The sequence below is a fragment of the Corapipo altera genome, unplaced genomic scaffold (genome assembly GCF_003945725.1).
Source record: "Corapipo altera isolate COAL_440 unplaced genomic scaffold, ASM394572v1 61, whole genome shotgun sequence".
Taxonomy (NCBI): Eukaryota; Metazoa; Chordata; class Aves; order Passeriformes; family Pipridae; genus Corapipo; species Corapipo altera.
Genome location: NW_020884910.1, coordinates 7,740,118 through 7,762,027, shown reverse-complemented (window position 1 = coordinate 7,762,027; position 21,910 = coordinate 7,740,118). Strand labels below are relative to the sequence as shown.

General features: G+C 45.5%; 2 protein-coding genes and 1 long non-coding RNA gene across 9 annotated transcripts in view; 1 reads left to right on the top strand and 2 right to left on the bottom strand.

Annotated features, from left to right (window-relative positions):
- Window positions 1-4,280, bottom strand: part of FAM131B (family with sequence similarity 131 member B) — a 33,673-nt gene extending 29,393 nt beyond the window's left edge. For both annotated transcript variants that reach the window (XM_027653455.1, XM_027653456.1), the window contains exon 1: window positions 3,990-4,280. In XM_027653455.1, coding sequence (XP_027509256.1) covers window positions 3,990-4,017 — 28 coding nt within the window. In that variant the 5' untranslated portion in view covers window positions 4,018-4,280. The remainder of the gene's footprint in view (window positions 1-3,989) is intronic.
- Window positions 4,281-4,514: 234 nt separating this feature from the next.
- Window positions 4,515-21,910, top strand: part of ZYX (zyxin) — a 29,437-nt gene continuing 12,041 nt past the window's right edge. Inside the window, exon 1 of one of the 6 annotated variants that reach the window (XM_027653448.1) lies at window positions 4,515-4,574. Coding sequence is in view for 3 of the 6 variants with exons in the window: in XM_027653442.1 (XP_027509243.1) it covers window positions 21,055-21,226 (172 nt within the window). In the remaining 3 variants the exon portion in view is untranslated. Of the gene's footprint in view, window positions 4,575-6,051; window positions 6,738-20,894; window positions 21,227-21,556; window positions 21,667-21,704; window positions 21,855-21,910 lie in introns of those variants that run through there. The other 5 variants (XM_027653445.1, XM_027653442.1, XM_027653443.1 and 2 more) reach the window with 5 other exon arrangements.
- LOC113951890 lies at window positions 19,882-21,633 on the bottom strand. Its single transcript, XR_003529311.1, has 2 exons — window positions 21,424-21,633; window positions 19,882-20,070 (listed from the first exon to the last, which is right to left on the bottom strand). It is a non-coding gene; the product is annotated as an uncharacterized LOC113951890 (long non-coding RNA).

Genomic DNA, 21,910 nt, shown 5'->3' with positions numbered 1-21,910 from the left:
GTCTGTATGGTCAAGAACTGATAACTCGGTGCATGAGCCTAGCTATGGCTTGGGCTGTTTCTTACAAAACTGACAGAGCAAAAACACACAGGGAGGACTTCAGCTGAGAACCGGGATTGTCATGGTGAGGGATTTTTGTACTCTCAGTAGTTAAAGGAAAGCGGTGACTGGGGGAATGTATAGGAGTGTACTAACAAAATGTAGAAGACCCGGGGTCCTCTTGCAGAACAAGACTAAAGCAATGGGTCCAACCTGACTCAGAAAGGCAACCGTGCCAGGCTTTAGATCCTAAGCATAGGATCACAGGATAATTGGGTTGGAAGGCACCTCCTGAGGTGCAAACTCCTGTTCAAAGCAGAGTCAGCTATGAGGTTAGACCAGGTTATCTATGGCTTTATCCAGTCTAGTCTTGAAAACCTCAAAGAATGGACACTGCACAACCTCTCTGGGAAACCCCTTACAATGCTTGACACTTCTCACTCAAAAGGTTTTTCCTGATACCCAGTGTAAAAACGTCTAGTTTCTCTTCTCCCACACTTCAAAAGTACTATTGGTTTTTAATTTCTTGGAATATTTTCCCACCGTTTTACATTACTTCACAAAACATGTTTGCTGCAGGCTTCTGTGCAAAGACATGAGAGAAATCAGAGACAACACTGAAAAAAAAAAAAAAAACAGAGAGCAATCTTGAGCTTAATAGGCTTGAGCTTTCTATTAATCTAAATCCATTCAGGGAATTAAAAGAAATCTTGCCACACTAGTCAGAATAGCCAGTGTTAGGAGATGTCTAAGCTGTGGTCGAAGGTACACTTGCAACACATTCATATATCTATGCTGGCCTGAAATCCTAAACTTTGCTAATTCAGTTACTAACACCAATCAAGCTGATCTTTGGCATTTAGTTGGTACTCAAATATCTACAAGTTCCTAGTTGGATTTTGCAACCTTAACTATGTAGCAATCTCAGTGAAAACCTCCTATACGTTGCCTGAATTTGAGTCCCAGCTATGATGAGAGTTGTTAGATAGCTCTTTAAGAACTATGATGGGGTACCACCAATACAAAGACCTGACTTGTAGCTATTATCAGAGGCAGAAGCCAAGCTGCAATGCTCATTGTGTAACTGCTATCATACCATGTTACACAAGGCATATGTATAACATTGAGATGTGACTGGATATCAGCTTAGACTTTTAAGATCACTTTTTAGCTTTTTCCATACCCCAGGAAATCATAATCTGATCATTACCATTGTGTGTGTCCTCAATAAAACTACAAGACGTTATACGACTCTGTTATGACCCTTTCAATTACTTTTCCCCAGGGAGAAATAATCAGAAAACTCATATTTGGGAAAGAAAATGTAAAGTTGCACATCACTAAACATGTGCAAACTATGACATCTAACTAGATCATAGCAAAACATCCCTGCGGGAGATGAAGAAATCATGTGGTTTGCTTAAAATTGGAATGGAAAAAGGCCTGGAGCAAGCTCAGGGCACAATCCTGCACAGGCCCTTGTGCGGTGAATAAACTAAATGTGACTGATTACAAGCTTTCTATCACTAATTAAAACCACCCAAGTTCTGAGTTCAAAATCTGTCACATGCAAATTCCGAGGTAAAGCTAACACAAGAGTACCACTTTTTTTCTACCTTTAGGACATCTTTCTTTGCAGAAACTAATTCTGCAAAAATCTAGATACACTATACAGTGAGAATACAAAGCTCTACTCATGCTAGGGTATTAGAGCCAACCATATTCTAGAGCTCAGACCTAGTACTTTTCCCAAAACAGGTCTGAAGAATCCTCCCTATAACTTCAGGAAGGCTGGAGTGAAAAATCTAGGCAGCCAAATAAGATTTGTTCGGAACAAAACCCCTTAGATGGAGGAGTCCAAATAAAACTCAAGGGTCCCATCTTCACTCAATCCAGCCTTTAAGACTGAGAACAGATGAAGCCCCTACTAAAGCAAAACAGCATAGAAGTTTTACACAAAACAGGCATTAGGTACTATCACTGCATTCCTATCTGACTCCCACGGAGATAAGAATTACAGTTGTGCAATCCCCCTTAGCACACACCTTCATAACACCAGGTCAAGCACAACTCCTCAGTTAACTGTACAAATAGGTCCCTAATGTCCACTGTGCTATTACCATCTAGAATGAACATATATTGCATCAACCAAAAGTCGCTATCATATAGGCAGTCCAATATCTACACCATTAAGGTCTGTATTTAAGGACTGCAATTGGCAGACAAAGTCTGCAATTATCATTATCCCATCATCATTTTAATGCATAGACACTATTTTATACTTTCATCTAGGCCCACATATCTGTATAACATTTATAAATATATATATAACTATATATATTCTCATATGAGAATGATACTTGCAATAGCTAAATTATACAAAGGGGGTTTTTCGTAACACAGATTTCAAGTCACAGACCATAAAAACACTGGCATGCATAGGAACAAATGTCTGTGTGGTTAGGTATGACAGCTTAACTACACTCTGGAGTGGAGAGTGGGTGCTACTAGATGCAAGCTTTTTCTTTATTTCAAGAGTGTTGTGGTGTGGGAAGAGAGAACAAGAATTAACGTTGCTACTTCAGACACACATCAATAAAAGGCACGTGGACAATTTGCCAGTTAACAGGATAATAATGTCCTCAGCAGTGTGGACGTGTGAGGGATATGGGCAACACAGGAGGTGGAGGCAATATATGTTTCGATATGCTATAGAGAGAGAGATCCAGGTGAGCTTGAAGAATCTTAAGGGAAATAATGCAGTGATCATTATCATGTGGACATTATAGAAGATGTCAGAGATTTCTTTAGGTCATGAGGACATTCGAGACCACTAAGAGACATAGGCTAGATGTGGGAATTAATTCCCAAAGTAGAAATGGGATTCTGTAGTCTAAGTTTGCTGCTGCAGGAGTAGATTCCCTGGAAGTGCTCACAAAGGGCTTTCCCATTGAGACAAGTGTCACTGTCCCAGGCTTTGAGACAGTCCCTTGGATTTATTCTGGGGATGTACTGCAACTCTGTTGTGCTCAGAGGTCTCCTTTTATCACAAAAGTCCCCATGCCCATGTGCTTTGTGGACAGGTTTGGTAGAGAGACGTGTACTACCAATTGAACTCCGGTCTGCTCTCAAGAGATTCTTTTGGTGTCTTGAATGATACATCTCCATATAACTGATGACTGTACCTGTGGTTTGCACAGAAAGAAATTTTCCTGCAGGGAAGAAAGTGTGCCCAGGATGCTGTTTTTACCTGAAGAGACCTGTGCTTAGGGATCAAGGGATCTCTTGGTATCTGCAGGTGTGTAGGAGGGGAGAGATGGGTTACACAGCCTAAAGGCTTGGGATCCTCTGCTGTAAAATGTGCATGGCCCACTAGAAGGATGCGATCCCTCCCCCTGTGTCCCCTCGCAATGGCTCTGCGAGAGGGAAGGGATTCACATTTGTTCGCTGTTCTCCATTGAAGTCTACGTAGGGGGAAGGGGGAGAGAAGAAGACGTGCAGATCATGCAATGTTATGTATCCTCGGATAACAATAAATCGCTACCGAGCAAAGGAGGCAGCCGCCGTCCGCCTGATCCCGCTCCGGGAGGCACGGCACGGCACACCCCGCTCCCACCCCCTCCTCCGGAGGCGCCGCACTGCCCCACATGTTCCACGACCTTCCGTCACGGGTGACACGGGCAGACGACCCCCCGGCCCCGGGCACGTCGCGCTGCCAGCGCCTAGGCCAGCGGCCGGGGCTCCGCGGAGTCCCGCTACGCCACGGGAGACCGGGCAAAGGAGGAGGTGGGGAAGGGTCGCACGCAGCTAATGGCGCTGGACGGGCAACCAGAAGGGGGGCTGCGAGGGGCGACCCGCCACCCGCCGTGCCGGGGGCTGTCGTACCGGTCCCCGGGCGGGGTCCGCGGCTGCCCGAGCATCCTCTAGCGCCGTCCCCGCCAACGCCTTACCTACGGTGCGGGATCCGATGCAGCCCATCACTCCGGCGGGGCTCCGGGGAGAGGCGGCAGCCTCACCAGCGAGTAGGCGGAGAAGGTGGGGAGCGGTGGAGGTCGGAAAGCAGCCGGTCCCTTCAGCGGGAGATGCCGGGGTGGCCCAGCGGGGACCGGCGCGGGGTCATGGTCAGGTACGGGCGCGGGGTGCCCCCACCGGGGCGAGGCGAGCGGGCGGATAGCCCGCGGGCCAGGCTGTCATCTGCCCCCGCCGCGCCTCCGCGCTTTGTTCCGCGCCCCGCGCGGCTCCCCGACCGCGGCCGCGTCGCCGCCGGTGCCACCGCCGAGCCCCCGCCGCCCGCCCGCCCCCCGCTCCCGGCTCAGCGCTCCCGGCTCCCCGACGGGGGGCGGGCTGAGATTGGGTAAACAGCTCCGGCCCGGCAGCGCCGCGCCGATTGGCTGCCGCCCTCTGCGGCCCGGGGAGGGGAGGCAGCGCCGGCCGGGCCGCCCCTCCTGCCCGCGGGGGGCACGGGGCGCGCCGGCGGCGGGACGAGGCGAGAGACCCCCGGCGGGCGGGCGAGTGGGCAGGACGGGACGGGACAGGTGCGGGCGGCGCGGGATGGGGATGGAACGGGGGGAGTGGTAGTTTGCAGCGGCGCGGGGCCCCTCCCACTGGCCTGGGCAGAGGAGCGGGGAGGGGCGGGCACAGGTGAGCGGCGGGCGGTGCCGCAGGCCAGGAGCCAGGGGGGAGAGTAGAGCAGGCGGGGAACAAGCGGGTAGGGGGCTCGTCTCCGTCCCAGTGAGAAGCAGCAGCAGCGAGGGGCACGGGGGAATAGATGGAGGAATAGAGGGAGAAATGAAAGAAAGGATGGAGGTATGGATGGAGGCAGGCGGCGGCGGGCGCGGTTTTCCCGGTAACTACACTTGCGGACCCGACTCAGTTACCGGCAGCCCCCCAGCGGCCGCGCCGCGCCTTCCCCGGGGCGCGCCCGGCGCGTTCTCGCCCGGCTCAGCCGGCCCGGCGCGGTCCCGGTGCGGTCCCCGAGAGCGGCCCCCGAGAGCGGCCCCGCCGCAGCCTTGCCTGCGGGGACTGCGGGAGCCGCCGAGGGGCGGGCAGCCCGCGGAGCGGCCCCAGCAGCGAGCTCGGGCAGGAGGACGGTGTTCCCCGCCCGTTCTGCCCCTGGCCGTGCTGCGGGGCTCGGGGCCGCGGGGCGCAGACGTGCGGCGCCGCCCGGCATCTCTCTGCCCGTGGCCCCGCAGGTCGGTGAAGGAAGCTCATCCCTGAGGATGATTGCTGAGGCCTTTTCCACGTCCTCCCCGCTAATATGGCAGTGAGGAGGGACTCTGCAGATGGAGAAGGTGTGGTTAGGTCAACTCCCTTCACAGCCCAAATTCTTCCTCAGCTGATGGCACAAGCAACAGGCAGTGTCCTCCTTGCCCACTTCCCCTCCACCACAGTCTCCCCTCAGTCTGCTCATTCCACCTCCACTCTCTGAAATGCTCAGGATTTCTCCCTGGTCCTTTGTGCATTCTTCACCCCTAAAAGGCTCTCTGATCTCGTCAGCATCCTTCCACTCATCTCTAGTTAATGGCAAATTGAATTTCATTGATCCCAAATGAGCTATTTTGATCTTATCCTTGGGCCTGGAAAATTCAGGTTTTGTCAGCATTGCTGAGAAGTCACTCAAGACAGCTGAACAGCCCTCATTAATAGCAGTACCAGGGAATATGTAAGTTCATTCATTCCCATGCACAACTTACAGTCAGCCTAAGGAAGGAAAAAAAAAATAAAGAAAAGGACTTCAGGCATATCATATTTTGCCTGACCCTCTGAAACAATAAGCAGGAAGTCTACTCATACGAACTAAAATTTATATAGGAAGGAAATTTATGCAGGCAGGGGAAAAAAAAGCACTGTCTGAATATATGCAGCTGTTGTATCTTTTCCCTTTATGGTATCGAAGATGTATGTATGATGATGTGTGTATGTGTGATGTATGTATGTATGTATGTATGATGAACATGACACTGCTGAAGTGTAGGAAATCATAGTCTTCTCCTCTCTGGGTGCCCGAGGCCAGTCTGCTCTGGTGCTATGATGCTTATCACTGGGTACAACACATTAGATCTCTGCTGAGGATGAAGTTTTTCCTGAAGTAAAATTCCTTTTTCACTCCTCCTTCCACCTCCCCCATGTATTTCCAAACCTATCAGTTTTCATCTAGTCTTTTTGAATGACTCACTAAAGATACTTTTCTCAACGTATCTACACTCTTGAAACCCAAGTTATAAAAATACCAGGGAACCGTAGGTCTGGCAGAGCTTCATGTTAATCGGAGGTGTTTCACCATCTCTAAAAAGCAGATTTATATTGACTTGGAAGGCTAAATGCAAGTATAGGGGAAACAAAAGCAAATTGCAATGGGAAGAGTGGTATATTAAGACCCAAATCCTGTTTCAGATAAATGTTTTTCGCTGCCCAGCCAACTGTTTTATCTGCAGTCTCCTGTGGACAGATCGATCAGGACAGCTGTCCTTAGGAGTTTCACCAAACTCCACCAAACAGCATTTGCATCTCATCCTGGCCTGAGAAGATGTATTACCGACACAGCTGTGAGGAATCCCTTTTCCTCTGTTCAGAGAGAGTTTGGTTTCATCTTAATCCCTTTCTCTCTCTCACCCACCCACCCCACCCAATCTAAATCTGTTCCTCAGTGAAGCTGCTTTTTGCACTGTGAGTGATCTCTGCTGAAATGAAGATTTCAGGTAAGTCACATTGATTCTTCTTAATTCCCCCTGCATGATGCTTAAGCTTGTCTATCACTTTATCTCAAGCTTAAAGTCACACCTCAGGTCCTAGCAAGTGCACATTTGGCTTTCCTTTCATTAAGCTACAATATCATTTACATCTGCTCTGACTCTTGCCTCAGGGTATGATTCTGCAGGCAGGTGGGCAAGTCCTACCACTTACTCTGCCTGCAAAACTTCTTTTCAGTTCTTGATGGATTTGTCTTCTGATGCTTTAGTGAGCTGATAGTTTACATAGGGATCTGGCAAGCACCCATGCTGCTGCAAAGTAAGTGTCAGACATGCATAGTAGAAAAAAAGAACTGGAGAGAAGGAGGATTATACCCAAGTGTCCATTCATTCACTACACAGAACTATTGGCCTGTCTTGTGGCTGCCTCACATGTCCCGATGCCACAAGCTCCCTCCTTTTTTTAATTTGGAATCAATATCACTTAGCTGCTGGAAGCAATACCTATCTTGGCACCTACAGCCATGTTTTGTCTACCATTTTTAATATAGTCAATTTAATGAAAGGATAGACTCTTCACAATCCTTTGGTTCTTAGTCACACCTTTATTTATTATGGACCATGTTTACATGAATCTCCATATTTAAAGCAAATTTCATTCTAATTAGATTTTGCTAGACTATCATCCCTCAGCTTTCACCCAGTTGCTTGGCTCTTCTGTACAGTAGGTTCTATGCAATAGGGAGCTCATCATCTGTGAATAGTTTCTAGGTTTTAACAAGCAAATAACTAACTTTCTAAAATCAGTTAAAATATGTTTATCATACAGTAGCATAAGAAAAGTATCTATTTTACATTCTGAATCAGTACATGGTTTCATGAGAATTATCACCTAGGAGGGAAGTGACAGGACTGTATCTCTGAACAAGGGACTGAAACAGAACATAAGTCTAACTGTCCCCCACAGTTTCTGTCCTTGCTTTTCCTGAGCAACAGTATTCCCACTGGTGCTGCAAGGAACTGGAGGTAATGACAGAAAATAAATGGTTTTGTTTTCTTTGAGATACACTTTGACAGGCGCTAAGTATTTTCGCTAAGCATTGTGGGTACTTTCCTAAACAATGAGGCTATAATTTCATGTAGGAAATTGTGTACAAAATACCTTTGATAAGTGCTGATTTAAATGCCGGTCTGAAAGATCTTTGAAAATAAACATTTTCATACAGGGTTGGGAGAGAGAGATATTTAAGTGTCTAGAGAGACACTTGATCCTTAACATAGCTGGGTATCTCAAAGGAAGGAGCAGTAGAAAACAGCCACTTGCAACCTCCTAAATTGTTTGTATGATGGATGAAATAATGTGCCTCTCTGTTTATTGTAGAGCTGTAGACCTCCCTTTCCACAGCCCCTGTTGTGAGAGGCGTGCTGGGCAAAAGAGAAGGAAGGTTTGACCTCTTGTGGGGCTGTGGGTCACTGCCATTAGGAACTTCTGTTTGCAGAGCAGAGCTTCAGTGCTGCCCAAACTAGGTCAAGGATGCTGGTGGAGCAAGTGCAACATAAAGCTCCCTTGACCTTTTTCTTCCTCCATTCCTGCACCTTTGTCCTGAATGCAAGAGAGAAATTGAGATGCCATAATCAACTCAATAAGCATGTGCTCCTAGGCAAGGGCCACCTATTTCTGGAGTTGTATGCCGAGGTGAGTTGGGAACAGACAAGCATCCATGCCTCCAATGGTCTCTTCCCACCCCCCAGCATTCAGACCGAGTGGTCACTGTAAGTCTGAGCAGGAATGAGTGGGGAGGAAAACGTAATTCCAGCAAAGCTAAAAATAGTAACCTTGTGCCTGGTAGAGGGGCTGGTAACAACAGAGAGTAAAGCAGTTTTAGATTAAGTATAGTTTTTAACAACTTCTTCTAAACCCACTCTGAGGCCTCTGTCATAAACCTGGAGACTGGCTTATGCTGTAAATTGTTAACTTCTTGTTTGTGTTTTAAGAGACAGCTGTTCAGCAGTGTTTATCTTTTCTATAAGCCATTGATGAATACATTAAACCTATTTTACCAAGTGTTCCCTATATCTCTATATAAATATAAAGATCTTATAAATTATAAATACCAGAACAGCATCTTCCTAAGAAACACTGCTTATAAAATACAGAGCTATTGTCACTGTCATACCTGCTGAGTAAATTTATTCTTTTCATCAATTAATTATCAGGGATGCAGATTATATCACAGTAGGTAATGTGCCCCTGTCATCTCCCTTAGCTACCACTTAAACGAGTTAAAATGAAAAAAATACCAATATAAATCTTGCCAACTAATGCTCCACTTCCAAATAAACATCACCAACCATGAAATATGTCTTCCTTCTGTCTACTCCTGTCCCCAGAGGTGTCATGGGGAACCATGTCTATCTTCCCATGAAAAGGCTCTGACAAATGAATGTTCGCTGCCTTCTGCTTCTCTGATGCTTTTTAAAATCCTTATGTAATATTGTGTGACCAACTACTATCCCAGAAAGACATGGAGAAACTTCCTACATGCTTCTTGCAAGATGTGTCTTCAGCTGTGGAAAATATACAGAGGCCTATGAAGTTCATGAGTAGGAGATGTTTACAAAAATAGTATCTATATCAGATCTATAGAGGCAGAAGTCATCCTCTGGGGACTGTAGCTCTGATATGCTTCTCTTCTGGCCTCCTTCCACTGGCAGTTTGGATTCCCCAGCAAAAGCTACTTCTGGCAGAGATCTCAGTAATTGCTTCATAGAAGTAATGGATAGATGCCATAAGAGTTAATTCTACATCAAACTGTATTAGCTACTGATAGGATTTTCATGTGGACCAAAAAGGAAATGAGATAGCAAAATGACTCATATAGTTGTTCTTGTTCAGAGCTCCTTTGGTGCAGGAGACAAACAGAAAGGCTTTTTATGAGGTTTAAAGAGTGAAAAAAGCAGTGTCAATGTAGTTCAGATCCTGAAAGTGGTGCAACTTATCTGACATAAGTGAAAGGCTGGGTCCTTTCAAGCTGGGAAAATATTTGAGGCTGTGTGAGTCAACTGAAGATTAGAAGGGACAACAGATGGAGAGAGGTAGGATATGTTTGCGTTGCATATTGTGATATAAGCTCATGCTTACCTACACTCACATCTGAGCAAACGCGATCTTTTTCTGCCTGCACCCACAGCTCATAAAAAACTTCTAGGAGAGCGTATTAGTTCAGTGCTGAGATAGAACTAATCAATACAAATAATCAATACCTCAATAGTGTATTTATCAAAAAATCCTCCTGGGTATTTTGTCCCATATTGCTGAAGAGAGGTAATAGTGAGTGCCAAATCATTATTTTCCTCTCTCCCTGCGTGGTGAGTTCTTGAACTGGCCTGTGCTGCCGAAGCAGAAACAGGTGCTTTGTATATCCTGGCATGATCTATTGGAAACTGAACGTTGACGGAGCATCCCAAATTAAGGACAGTCTTACTCAGAGGAATTCAATACTTTGATGTTAGCCAGATACCTTAAAAACACACTCATTTCAATGCAAGTTGAGATTCTTAAAAAATGTATTTCTGAAACAAATTTTAAGAATTTCGGCAGTGGAGAGGTATGTCATCCCCAAACATAAAGCACAGGCAAACAGTGGGCTAGCTGTTTGCTAGCCTAGCCCTAGACAGGACTCACATGTGTACTTTGCTGCAAGATCCCTGTTATTTGACCTCACTTAATTTGGTGGTATTTTATTAAAATGTAATCAACTTTCTGTATAACACATGGGTTTGACATATTGGTACACAGATAAATGTGCAATACTCAGTGTTCGCCATTCTTTTCTCATCCTGATACTTGCCTTTCTTAGGAATTTGTAGCTTCAGAGTTTTTCAGAACATTGCTGTTTTGTAGGTTTTTAGCAAGTGTAATATTCACTCAGAATCTTCATCCATGTTTTGATTTTTATCCAGAGTCATGCAGAAGTGTCATGCTCTGTTTTGTATATATTAAGATCTCATTTTCATACAGTTCCCATTTCATGACTTTACAGAAAACATAGAAAAGGAATTTACCATCTGGGACTGTGGTGGTGCAGCTTGCTCTGTTAGCATTTCACTGATGCCTTTGTAGCACACTGACCTACTGCATGTGATCATGCATCATCTTCCATTTGAGCATGGAGAACCATTGCTCTCTGGAACTGCAGCTCCGCATCAAAGAATTAGCAAGTCTGCTTCATCTGTCACAAACTTCACCCACTCAGCAACACCATTCTGGCAAGTGTCTTTCATAAATCTATTCTGCATCCTCATATGTCCTTACCTTGTGTCTAAACCAGCTAAATGCCTGCTACACACAGAATAAGACTGAAGGTATTCTGGGCCGTGCTCTCAAATTCCAGTTTTTTCCACCATGGCCTGGGGCTTTTCCAGCAGCAAGTGAAGTGGGAAGATAAGTGATTTCAGATAAGGCACTCCTTCCCACTCCCTCCCTGCCAGGAAGGGCTCAGCAGATGCTAACAAATGAGGAGGAAAAAAGAAAGGAAATTCCAGGAGTGTAAAAAAAAGGGAATTTGTTGAACCTCTGGCAGTCACATTGAGAATGTCAAGGTTCCTCACCATCAGGTAGGTAGTGCCAAGAGGGAAGGTCAGAGGAGGTGGCTTTGGAGGGTCAAAAAGGCTACTTGATATGCATTAGAGAAACAGACACCACCCATGACATAAATGGGAGGTGTATATTAGAATGCAGACATCTTTGATGCGGTCTGAGTCTTATTTTGCCTTTTTTTAAACATTTACTTAATTCTCTACGGAATGTCTCATTTCCCAACAGTGAAATATACAGCAGCTACTTCTGCTAAATGTCAGTTGAATCTATGCTAGTGGTGTTGCTCAAACTGCATTTTTAAAAATAATCTGCAAGCAGTTAATGTGCTTTTTAAATTCTCAGTGTTATGTAAAAAGGCACAATATTTTTAGCCTTACAAAATATCAGTTGTCATCTCCTCACTTTCTCCCTTTGATATATTGGAGATGGGGGACTAGAAACTCAGAGAAACTGTGGATACTCACAGTTTTAAAAATACATTGTTGTTTGTTTTGTTTTTTTTTTCCTGCAATGTGCTTCTGGAGTTTTACAGCTCTTAATAAAAAGATACAAAAATACCCTAAATCTTAAAAGCAAGTCTGAACAAAGAAAGTACTTCTTATTGTAAAAGCTAGAGATTCTGTCCTCACTGCCAAATTCTTAAGTCTGGAATAGTGGCAGTATAATGTATCCTGGAGCAAAATATCAACTTAAACTGTTCGCTCATGCGCTGACAGAATGGCCCTTACATTTTAAAAAATCTCCAGAAATTGCTCTCTAACACAGAGAACACAGCTGTTGTGAGTAGGCTTTGGCAAATCAACATTGACTCAAACTATTTTTGGAATCAAGTCAGGCCTGCTGCTGTTTCTGGAAGATGTGAATACATCTACCTGCTCTGCTCTGCTGCAGTCCATAAGGAATATGGTGGGTTCCAGAATGTTTCCCTCAGTGCTTATTTGGAGGTGACCTTTCCATTCCCATCTGTTTACAAGTCTTCTGAGGTCTAATGTCTTTCCCTGCTGACAACCACATTAATAAGAACATTTGGACCTTGCTTCTTTCTGTGTTCTCTACTGAAATTTGAGGAACAGGATCTCAGAAGTCTGTCTTGCTGCCTTTTCTTACTGTCTTGCAACACTTGACATCCTGATGGTACCTTCTGAGTAGGAGGCATCCCCTATCAGAAGCAGCCCAGCAAAGAAGAGCATCCTGACCTCAAACCTGTTGGGATCATAGCTGATCCTTGAAAGAAATCCACCAATGCAATTCAAGAGGTGGCTACTGGAATAATAATGTTTATTGTTGCACCACACACTCTGTGGAGATACTAGGTATCAATACTGTACTTAAGCAAAGGCTGTTAGCTTTTATCTGCTCTCATAGAATGTTTGCTCTTCAGTTCTTTCTACCTTCCCAAAATTGTTTTTAATCTGCAATAGGTAAGAGAACATTTATCATACTTTCATATTTACTACGTCTTCCTCAGTTTACTGTCAGCTGGGAGACAGAGTTGAAATTATTGTAGATGAGGAGAGTTCTGGTCTTGTGGTCCCTCAAGTCACATAAATAATTGCTATGTTTAGGAGAGTGGTACCGTGTAACCTGAAATTCCATTCCTTGCTTGGAGGTGCAGGGATTTGGAGAATAACAATTTTCAAGTCAAAAGCAAACACAAATGGAGACTCTAGGACTCTGGTATAATCTGGTAAGACAGCAAAGCAGGATGCAGCATACTGTAGGTTCCTCATCAGTGTAGGCTGAAAGACTAAATGAATTCTGAGTCTAATGAGGGAATCATTCCAGCCTAAAACCAAGCCAGGGGCCTGAGAATATGCAACATTAAAGAGTAAAAAAAGTCTATAATTTAGCGTCCCTCTAATTTTGACTGCAAGCTAAGGTCATTAAGCTGAATTTAGGTTTTTGGCACCAAAAGGCTGATATCTGTCTCTGATGTCTGGCAGTGATACCATCTGAGGAGTTAGAGACAATGAACAGCATCAACCAGACCAGACCTTCATCCATATTCTTCACAGATGAACTGTACCCTTTACCCTTTCCTGTCCCATTCCTCAAGAAAACGTATTGCAGTATGTAGTCTAGCCCTGTGGAATGCCTCCATTTGAAATCTAAGAGGGAATGGATACAGATAGTATCCCATATGTACATTTAAATGTGGACCTCTATGCAGATTTCCTCTTTCTTGGATCAGGACAAAATGGGAGCAATTTTACTGCATTGGAGAAATGCATGCTGTCCAGTGTGTCCCAAAGCAAGTGGACAACTGGAACTAAGGCAGCTCCCTCCCTGTCAGGTTATTTCATCTGAGGTTGCACTGCTTGCCTGTACATTGATTGGATGTAATGTGTGGCTCTTGCAATGTCTCAAATATGCCAAGCTGTTACACTAATCCACGTTATTTTCTAGTTTACTCCAAAAACATTTGCAAACAAATATTCCTTTTTTATCAAATCTCATTTTTGTTTTATATTCTTAAAATAGAAGCTTAATGACCACCTTGGGATGATACAGTTTTGGAAAGCATGGAAATAAAGGCCAAATAAACAGGAAATAAAAGGATTATTGGTGGTAAGACCCAGCAGTCCTTTTCATGGCATTGAACACTACATACCAAGGTGTTGGTAAGAAAGCTGTTGGTGGGAGGCCCAGGGAAAGCAACACTGATCTGGAGAAATAGCTTTGTAAATATCCCATTCATTTCTTTTGGCAACTAACACTATCTCTGAAACCATCAGTCACTCTGCAGAAAATGGTTTTATAGGGCTTTTCTCATAACCTGAGCCTATTTTCATTAGCAACCTGATGAGATTCTGCTGGCTTAGTTTCCAAACATCTTTCACTACCTGCTGCTCCCAACTTTTAGCCAGCACTGTCACAGGCATTACCTGGCCCTCAAGAATCCCAGGGAAGAAGTATATTTGCATATGAAGCCTGAACACAGATGACCTTCAGGCAGACTGCAACTGGCCAAATGCATATCTAAAGTGGTTTATATGGAAACTGAATGCTCTGGATAAGGTTAAAGGTTCCAAATGACTTCTTTCATAAGCCATGGAAGCAAAGGGGCGGGAAGTTTGCCAAGTACCTCGGAGACATGGTCATCATATTGACCTTCATCAAGGCAACTGAAGAATGCCTTGGAAATGCCTCTCCAGAAATGTACATGCAAGCTGAGTTTTTTAATCACAGAATCTTAGAATCATTATGGTGGGAAAAGACCTCTAAGATAATGTTATGTCCGGAGCCTTTGCCCAGGCATCTGCAACTGACAGGCAGGGATGGTTCACAGTTATGGGAGGAAAAGCACTTTGCATTGGTACAAAGTGGTGGGACTCAACTGATCCAGAATTTAGGCTATGTCTCTGTCATGCCAGCACACCTCTGGAGACCCCAATGTGCAAATAGTCAATGACTTGGTAATACAAAGTGGAACACTTTTGAGGACCTCTCCTGCATTTTGAACAATAGCTGTGGCTACTTATCTCTCAGCGTCACTTAGACTAGCTACAAAGCTGGCAATGGTGGCCTATAGTTGCTACTACCCTATCCTAAACAGTCAGTGCTTGATCACTTTGCTGCATACAGAATGAACTTAGCACAGATCTTCAGTAAAACCTGTCACACCCTTATATTTTCAACCTACTGAAAATCATACTCTGCTTGAAAACCAGCTCTCTCCTGTGAATTGTCACTTGTCACAGACTCCTAGCTGCCACTGAAAGGACAGTGGCTCCACTGCAAGTCCCTGCTAATTATCTTGACAATCCTATGAAACAAAGATTTTTGTCTGGTTTGTAGTTATCCTTTATACTGTCAGTAAATTAACTAGCAAAGGTACTAGTAGCCACATGTACTAAGCCTGGGAACTGCAGGAAACTTCATATAGCCCCACACCTTTTGCTTTTGGAAAGCAAGGAAAGCTGTACTCAAATGGTGTTTTACTGTGCAGCTTGTGGGTAACATTTGGCCTGGGGTTTTTTCTTTTTTCTTTTTCCCTTTTTTTTTTTTTTTCAAGCAGACTGTTGGACCATATGCCTGTATTGTCTATTTGGTTGGTTTGTTGCTTTGCTCCAGGCCTTGGTTCCGTGATCATCTATACTGTGTACATACTAGGTTTTGCCAGGACTCTAATCTGGAGTTAACCAATTATTTGGTTTTATGAGAGGATAGTTTGCTTCAGGATCCACACCCTATAGATAATGCAGGTGTGGACTATACCAGGCGTCATTCTTACTGACCAGAGCAATCTGCTTGTGCATGCCTAATGTACTCACAGGTCCAGCATGCCCTGACATATGCATGGCACCTCTTTGTAGGCACCACAGAATTAGCAGTCTCCAAAGCCTGTCTCTGCTTATCTGGCTATCCCAGTTCTTCTGCAGGAAAATAATAGCACTGGGATAGAAAGGGGTCATCTGTGGACTGGACTGATTAGGATCCTGTACCAGGTTAATGTTACTGAGACTGTAGCTTGGCATCTCTGTCCCTCCAGTACCAAGCAGCTGCACCAGATCCTTCCCTGGGAAGCCACTATACAACTTCTATTGTATGACATAGGAGGACACTCAGTATGATATCAAGAGAGCTGAGAACCTGCTTTTGCCTCTCAGCTTTGTCACAGGGAGGATGCAGGGAAAGAACCCTTTTCCCAGGGTGTGGCACCCTCCCCCCAACACATATACTGGAATTATTTCTGGGACTTTTTTCCAAAATCCCCTAGGATGCAACACAGTGAGTACCTAGGAGTACCTGTGTCTATTGGTTACACTCATTTGTAGGAAGTAGCATGGCCTGTTTGTGCCATGCTTACAAGACTACATAATGGAGTGAAGACTTCTGCACGAGACCATGGCACTCGGGTGGAAAGAGGCTTGCACTACACACAGGAACTCTTAAATTAGCAGGCTGACAGATGTGTTTCTTTGATAGTCACTTCTGACAAGCAGTAATATTTGCCGTAGAATATCCAAATATGTCACCGCTTGTCTTGCTGGTGGCAATGGGTGGGGCACACAGTTGAGGAAATGGTAAGGGTGCCTTGGAATGTGGAAATGGCAGCTTTCCGAGCAGAATGGGCTCTGGCGGCCGTCTGTACTCAACCACACACATGGGCATGCCATAGGAGCTATCTCGTAGTTTTCCAGAGTTGTAGAACAGGTCGTACAGCACCTGAGGGAAGAGATATCCACTGGGACAGCCTGCTTGCATCCCTCATTCCTCAGGCACAGAGCCCAGCAGCAGTGAGCAGTAGGTGTGGGAGTGCCGTGTGAGGGGAAGCCTGTCAGTGAGCAAGCCCCAGGAGCCATGGAATTGCAGGCCTGCTGCCATGCTGAGAAGCAGATAGAGGCAGCAGCTTGGCAGGAAATTTTGGTGCAAGGAGATAAGGAAACAGCAGTGGCGATTCATCTGGGAGCTGCACCTCCTGCTCAGAAGGCCCTACTATGGCTCTGTCTAGGAAAGATCTGCCAGCCTTGCTGGAAATGGAGCTTCTTCCCTGGAGAGACACCACCCAGTCCCCTGTTCTCCTGGGTGCCTGGCTGCCATGACCAGTCATGTCCTGGCATGACCAAGGTCATACCACAGAGATCCTCTGCTCCCACTTATTTGTATGTGTCTGATTTGCCTCATTAAAAAAGCGTTTCACAGGTTTGGATTTTTTTCTATTTACAGCTTTTGGCCTATTCTAGTGTTTTAGTCAGGGTAATATAATTGTATGTGTGTGGGCGGAGAGGCCTTTTGAAGTATGTACATATGTGCATGAGTACCATGCAATACCTTCACAGTGGGATTTGAGGGCCTTCAGTTGCAGAAATCACAGAGGCTCTGTGTAGCTACTAAACAGCTCCCCTTCTTGGGGAAGGACACTTTTGATGGGTGCTTTGAAGAGAACCAGCAAGGACACACTAGATATATGTCCTGGGCTGGTCATTCAGGGACTTCACAATTCGTGACCTTTGCAAATAGCATTCCTGACTGTGTGCCAATTTCACAGATGCAGGAAGATGACTAGGCTCATAAGGACTGCTGTCTCTTAAGGCTCTGCTGTCCCCAGCACAGCTCGCTGTGTTTGGCACATAGCTGTCAACACACATCCCGCAAGGGGACTAAGGCACTCCAACTTGAAACTGCTGTTTGGTCAGGAGAAAGGCAGCTCCACACACGTCACGGCCTCCACGAAGGGTGTGAGCAGCAGCCATGGCAGGTGACAATCTATGCCAGATGTAGTCTTTCACATGGAGAATGTCTGGATTTCTTTCCCCATCCTCGGCGTGGGGCTGGCCCAGTTCTAGTTCCTTCTCCATCTGAAGAACCATTGCGACGCCTTGAGGGATGGGGAAAGGGAAACTCCAGGGCTATCCCAGGGCTTTTTCAGGCCCTGAGCCTGGAGGGGAGAGGTGCTCCCCCCTCCCCCCCCGCACGTGGCCCCATGGCCGGCAGGGAGACAGGTCACAGGACACCGGGCGTGGAGAGGAGGCAAGCAAGAGTTTATTGTGGGGGATGTTACATTTATAGGGTTTAGGGGGATTCACAGAGTAACCAATTAGAAGTCTCAAGGGGCTTACAGGAACACCCAATCACAGGAAGAGGTTAACAAAGGCCAATGGGACACACCTCAGGACACCTTCCCAGGACATTCCTGCATGGATAACAAAGGGGGTGCTGGGAAGAAGAAGCATGTGTTTGCAAAGACACCACCAAAAGCCATTCTAAAACCTGTTTAAACCACAGTTTTCCCATATAATGCAGGTTTAATGCTACAAGAATGCACTTGAGGGTGGGAGCAAGGAGCATGCCAGAAGACGGACGTGCTGTGGGAGCACAACAGATCCTAGGAGACCTCTTACCAAGGTGCATTACATAGAATCATGGAATTGTTCAGGTTTGAAAAGAACTCTAAGTTCATTGAATCCAACTGAAACATCTGTTGTCCATATGGATGCAGGCAATTTGCGGCAGGTGGTTCTGCCCTGGACAGTGCAGGCCTAACCTCATCTGTACCTCTCAGCCTGGGGACCAAAGCAGATCCATTACGTATTCTTAACTCTTCCAGTAGGCCCAGACATAGCATTTAATACAGCACGGGGAAAGCTTATTAAGTGGTAACTTAGCAATAATCAGTAAAATGTGGTTAGACTAAACAAAAGTTATATGACTAAAGCATCAGAGATTTGACACAGATATAAGTCAGAACTTTTCACTGCTTAGGAAAAACATGGCATCACTAATTGTTAACTAACTCATGCTGAGAAAAAATGGCACTAATTGATCTGTTGATATGAATAGAAATTATACAGATGCAGACATTTTGCGTTATTAATAACTAAAGCACCCTGTCCAGATTCCAGATTGCTTTCTTCTGACATTAAACATATATTTAACACAAAGATTCCCATCTGCAGCTACCTGAACCCTACCTGACTATCAGAACAGATTTTCTGCCCAACGAGTTTAATTCCCTGATAGTGTTCTGGCAAATAATCCTTCCTTTTGCATTCAAGGACTTATTTTTTCTTCTCTTACATCTATTTTTATTTTCATTTTATAGGCACCACTGCATACTCCTCATCCCAGTGCAGTATATGAATTTGCCACATCACTTCTGTGTGGCATTATTCTTTATTTACTCTGCATTACATGACTGAATTACCAGTGAAGATTCTTTATACGTGTCTTCATTAAAACTTAGTCTCTCTGAGGTGAGTGCCTTGAACTCTAAGCATTTCTAAGCTTTGATTTGATAGCCAGTACTGGGGCTTGCATCCTGTCATTTGCCTCAAAGAAGCACCTAGCTAGAACTTTGTCTTCGAAATGCCTCCAACACCTGCTTTGTAGTGGGCTGTCACTTCACCCATTGTGTACAGTAGCATTCGCATCACAATATAATCCAAATATTAGATTACTTTTAGTCATGGTATGGGACAGACAGAGTGATTTATGCAGAGGACTGCCGCTAATTCCAGAAATAACAACGTCTGGCACAAGCTAAGTATACCTGCTAATCCATCACTGTACCCAGACAGCTAAATGCCTCTTCAGGACTAATATTTTCCTTCAACTAATGAGAGTGACTACAACTGTGTACATCTTAGGGCTCTAATTTTCATTTGCAGTGAAAAAATGTCTCCTCTTTCAAGCAAATAATTCCATGAAGGAAGGTTGCTAGCATGAGGAGATTCTAATTCTCTTCCCAGAGCAGTCAGAACTAACATAGGGAAGTCATCTTCATTTCTGATTACAAAACACAAACTTTAAGTCTACTAAATGGCAAGCATGAAATCAGATTAGCTTCCCCCTGTGTACTGATATATTCTAATTTGAGAAGTCTACCTTTCACATGTGCAACCTGCAAAACACCTCTGTTTCATATGTGTTTCTTCATAGTGAGGAATTAACACAAAATGCCTAAGACGATCTGCTTTTCTTATTCCCACTTTGCTTTACCTGCCTTCATGAACTTTTAACATCACCACATGGGTGAGACAATCAAACATACAAGCATCTGTTTTTATGGGGATGTGATCAGAAAACATGAGAGCACAGATCTTTTTTTCATATTCACTCAGCACTGTTTTAATCTCAGTCTGAGACATTCTTTGTTTCCTCTGGAGTCAAGGCTAGCCCAGGGAACAGCAGCAGAGTTCTCTGACGTCAGGCTGATTGTGTAAAGGGTGCTGTGATGTTCCAGAATTTGGTTAGCAATTCCGCAATGAAATGTTTTTAGCTCTGCACTGACATCTTTACCTGAACAAGAGGGAAAAGGACTCACTGCACTAGAAAAGTGACAGTCTTAGAAGACCCAGCACAGAGATACCTTCCTTATCCTATATAATTACCTTGTGCATTAACCATGGGAGGTAACAGAGCTGATACCATGCCTAGAAAAGCAGCAGTAACTCCAGGGTTATTTAGAACCCACAGAAGAGCTATATATGCCTAAGAAATTCAGAGCTATATATCAATGGTTGCAGCTATGTGAGGAGTGAGATGCTCAGCATTGTTATGGGTGGCATTTTCATATGGTATGTAACACTGAAAAACCTCAGAGAGCCAAATTTTTCCAACAGTATCATCTGGTTAAATAAAAAGATATAACCTCTTTGTACAAGCTTTATGTGTAAAATTAAAGACTTGTTTACACTGGATTTAAGCCTTGGATGAATCTCTTTGCCTAGCTCTCTAGTGTGAGCATTTTGCAATAGTGCAGACTGGGAGTCTCACTGGTGTGGTTTGTGGCTTACTCACCCACCTGCAACTAAATTACCAGTACTGAAAGATACCTGTGTTGATAGGTAAGTCTTAGGAGCAGAAAAGCCACAAATCCCTTGAGCATTACCAAATACAGTCATTCTCCAGGGCATTTGCAACAGTAGGGCTATTAACCCCAATATTAAGACCAAATTCCAAAGTCCAAGTACAATGATTTCTCCCAGCACAGGAATTCTGTCTTTATTGGTGCTCCTCCTTCCTGAGAGGCTTTGAAGCAAGAAGCAGCAAAGGCTAGGATTGAAAATTACATGTTCTGTTGTGCTGGGTCAGGTTGTCCCTGTTCTAGAGCAGGGCTGGAACCACAGCCAGCACTGGGATAAAAATAAAACCGATGTGCAGCACTGGCAATGCAACAAAGCAATTCCTGTAGATAGCATTTGATATAAACCACCTTATAGCGTTTGCCTTGCAGCCAGTGTAAGGAGAACAAGTCGCTTTTCTGCACGGTGGAGTCATCTGATGTTTGCTTTAATTTCTGGCAGAATGAGGGAGCGTGAGTCAGATGCTCTCACAGCTGGCTTGGGCGAGGAAGAGGCCAGCAGGGACCCTGACTCACCAGAGCCGCCGCATTTCTTCCGAAAATCCAGCTCAGCGACTGGAAGTGAAATCACGGGCTGGAGGCAGCTCCAAGGTTAGGGAAAGCGGGAGGAGCAGGGCTCTGTGCGGGGGGGCAGTCAGCGAGCCCAGCCCAGGGTCGGTGCCGAGGGTACCGGTGAGAAACCCCGACAGACACGTCTCGCTCGCGTTCTCGGGCAGGCAGAGAACAGCCCCCTCCCCAGCCGGCACAGCCCGGGGCCGCTGCCCCGGCAAGCCCCGTCCCCTCGTTACCTCATTGCCACATTCCCCAGCGAGTGAGCTCAGCTATGCGCGCAGCCTCGCGCCTTTTATGGTCAAACAACTTTGCCTGGGCGAGGCTTTTTTCGCGAGTTGGGAGGAAGCGCCGGGGCTCAGCCTCTCCCCCGCCTCTCGGTGCTGTTGCCTCTCCTGGCGGGCGGGCCGGGGCAGCCGAGGAGCCCGGCCCCAGCCCCGAAAGCCCCAGCCCCGGGGGTGGCATTTCCTGCTCCCCCAGAGGTGAGTCTCTTCGCTTGGCTTGGCGACAAAGCTTTTGTTCTTTGCCCTGGGGCTGGCGCGGGGCGTGGAGGTGTGTGCGGGTTTCCTGCCGCTCCCGCCCTCGGACAGAGACCTTCGCTCTCGGTGGGGCTGATTTACGGTCGTGAGGACGTTTGCCCCTCCGCAGATAGAAGGTTCGCGTCTGTGGGGTGAGTTTTCTTCTCTCTCAGTGCAATGGAGGCGGCTCAGCGCTCCTGCACAGCCC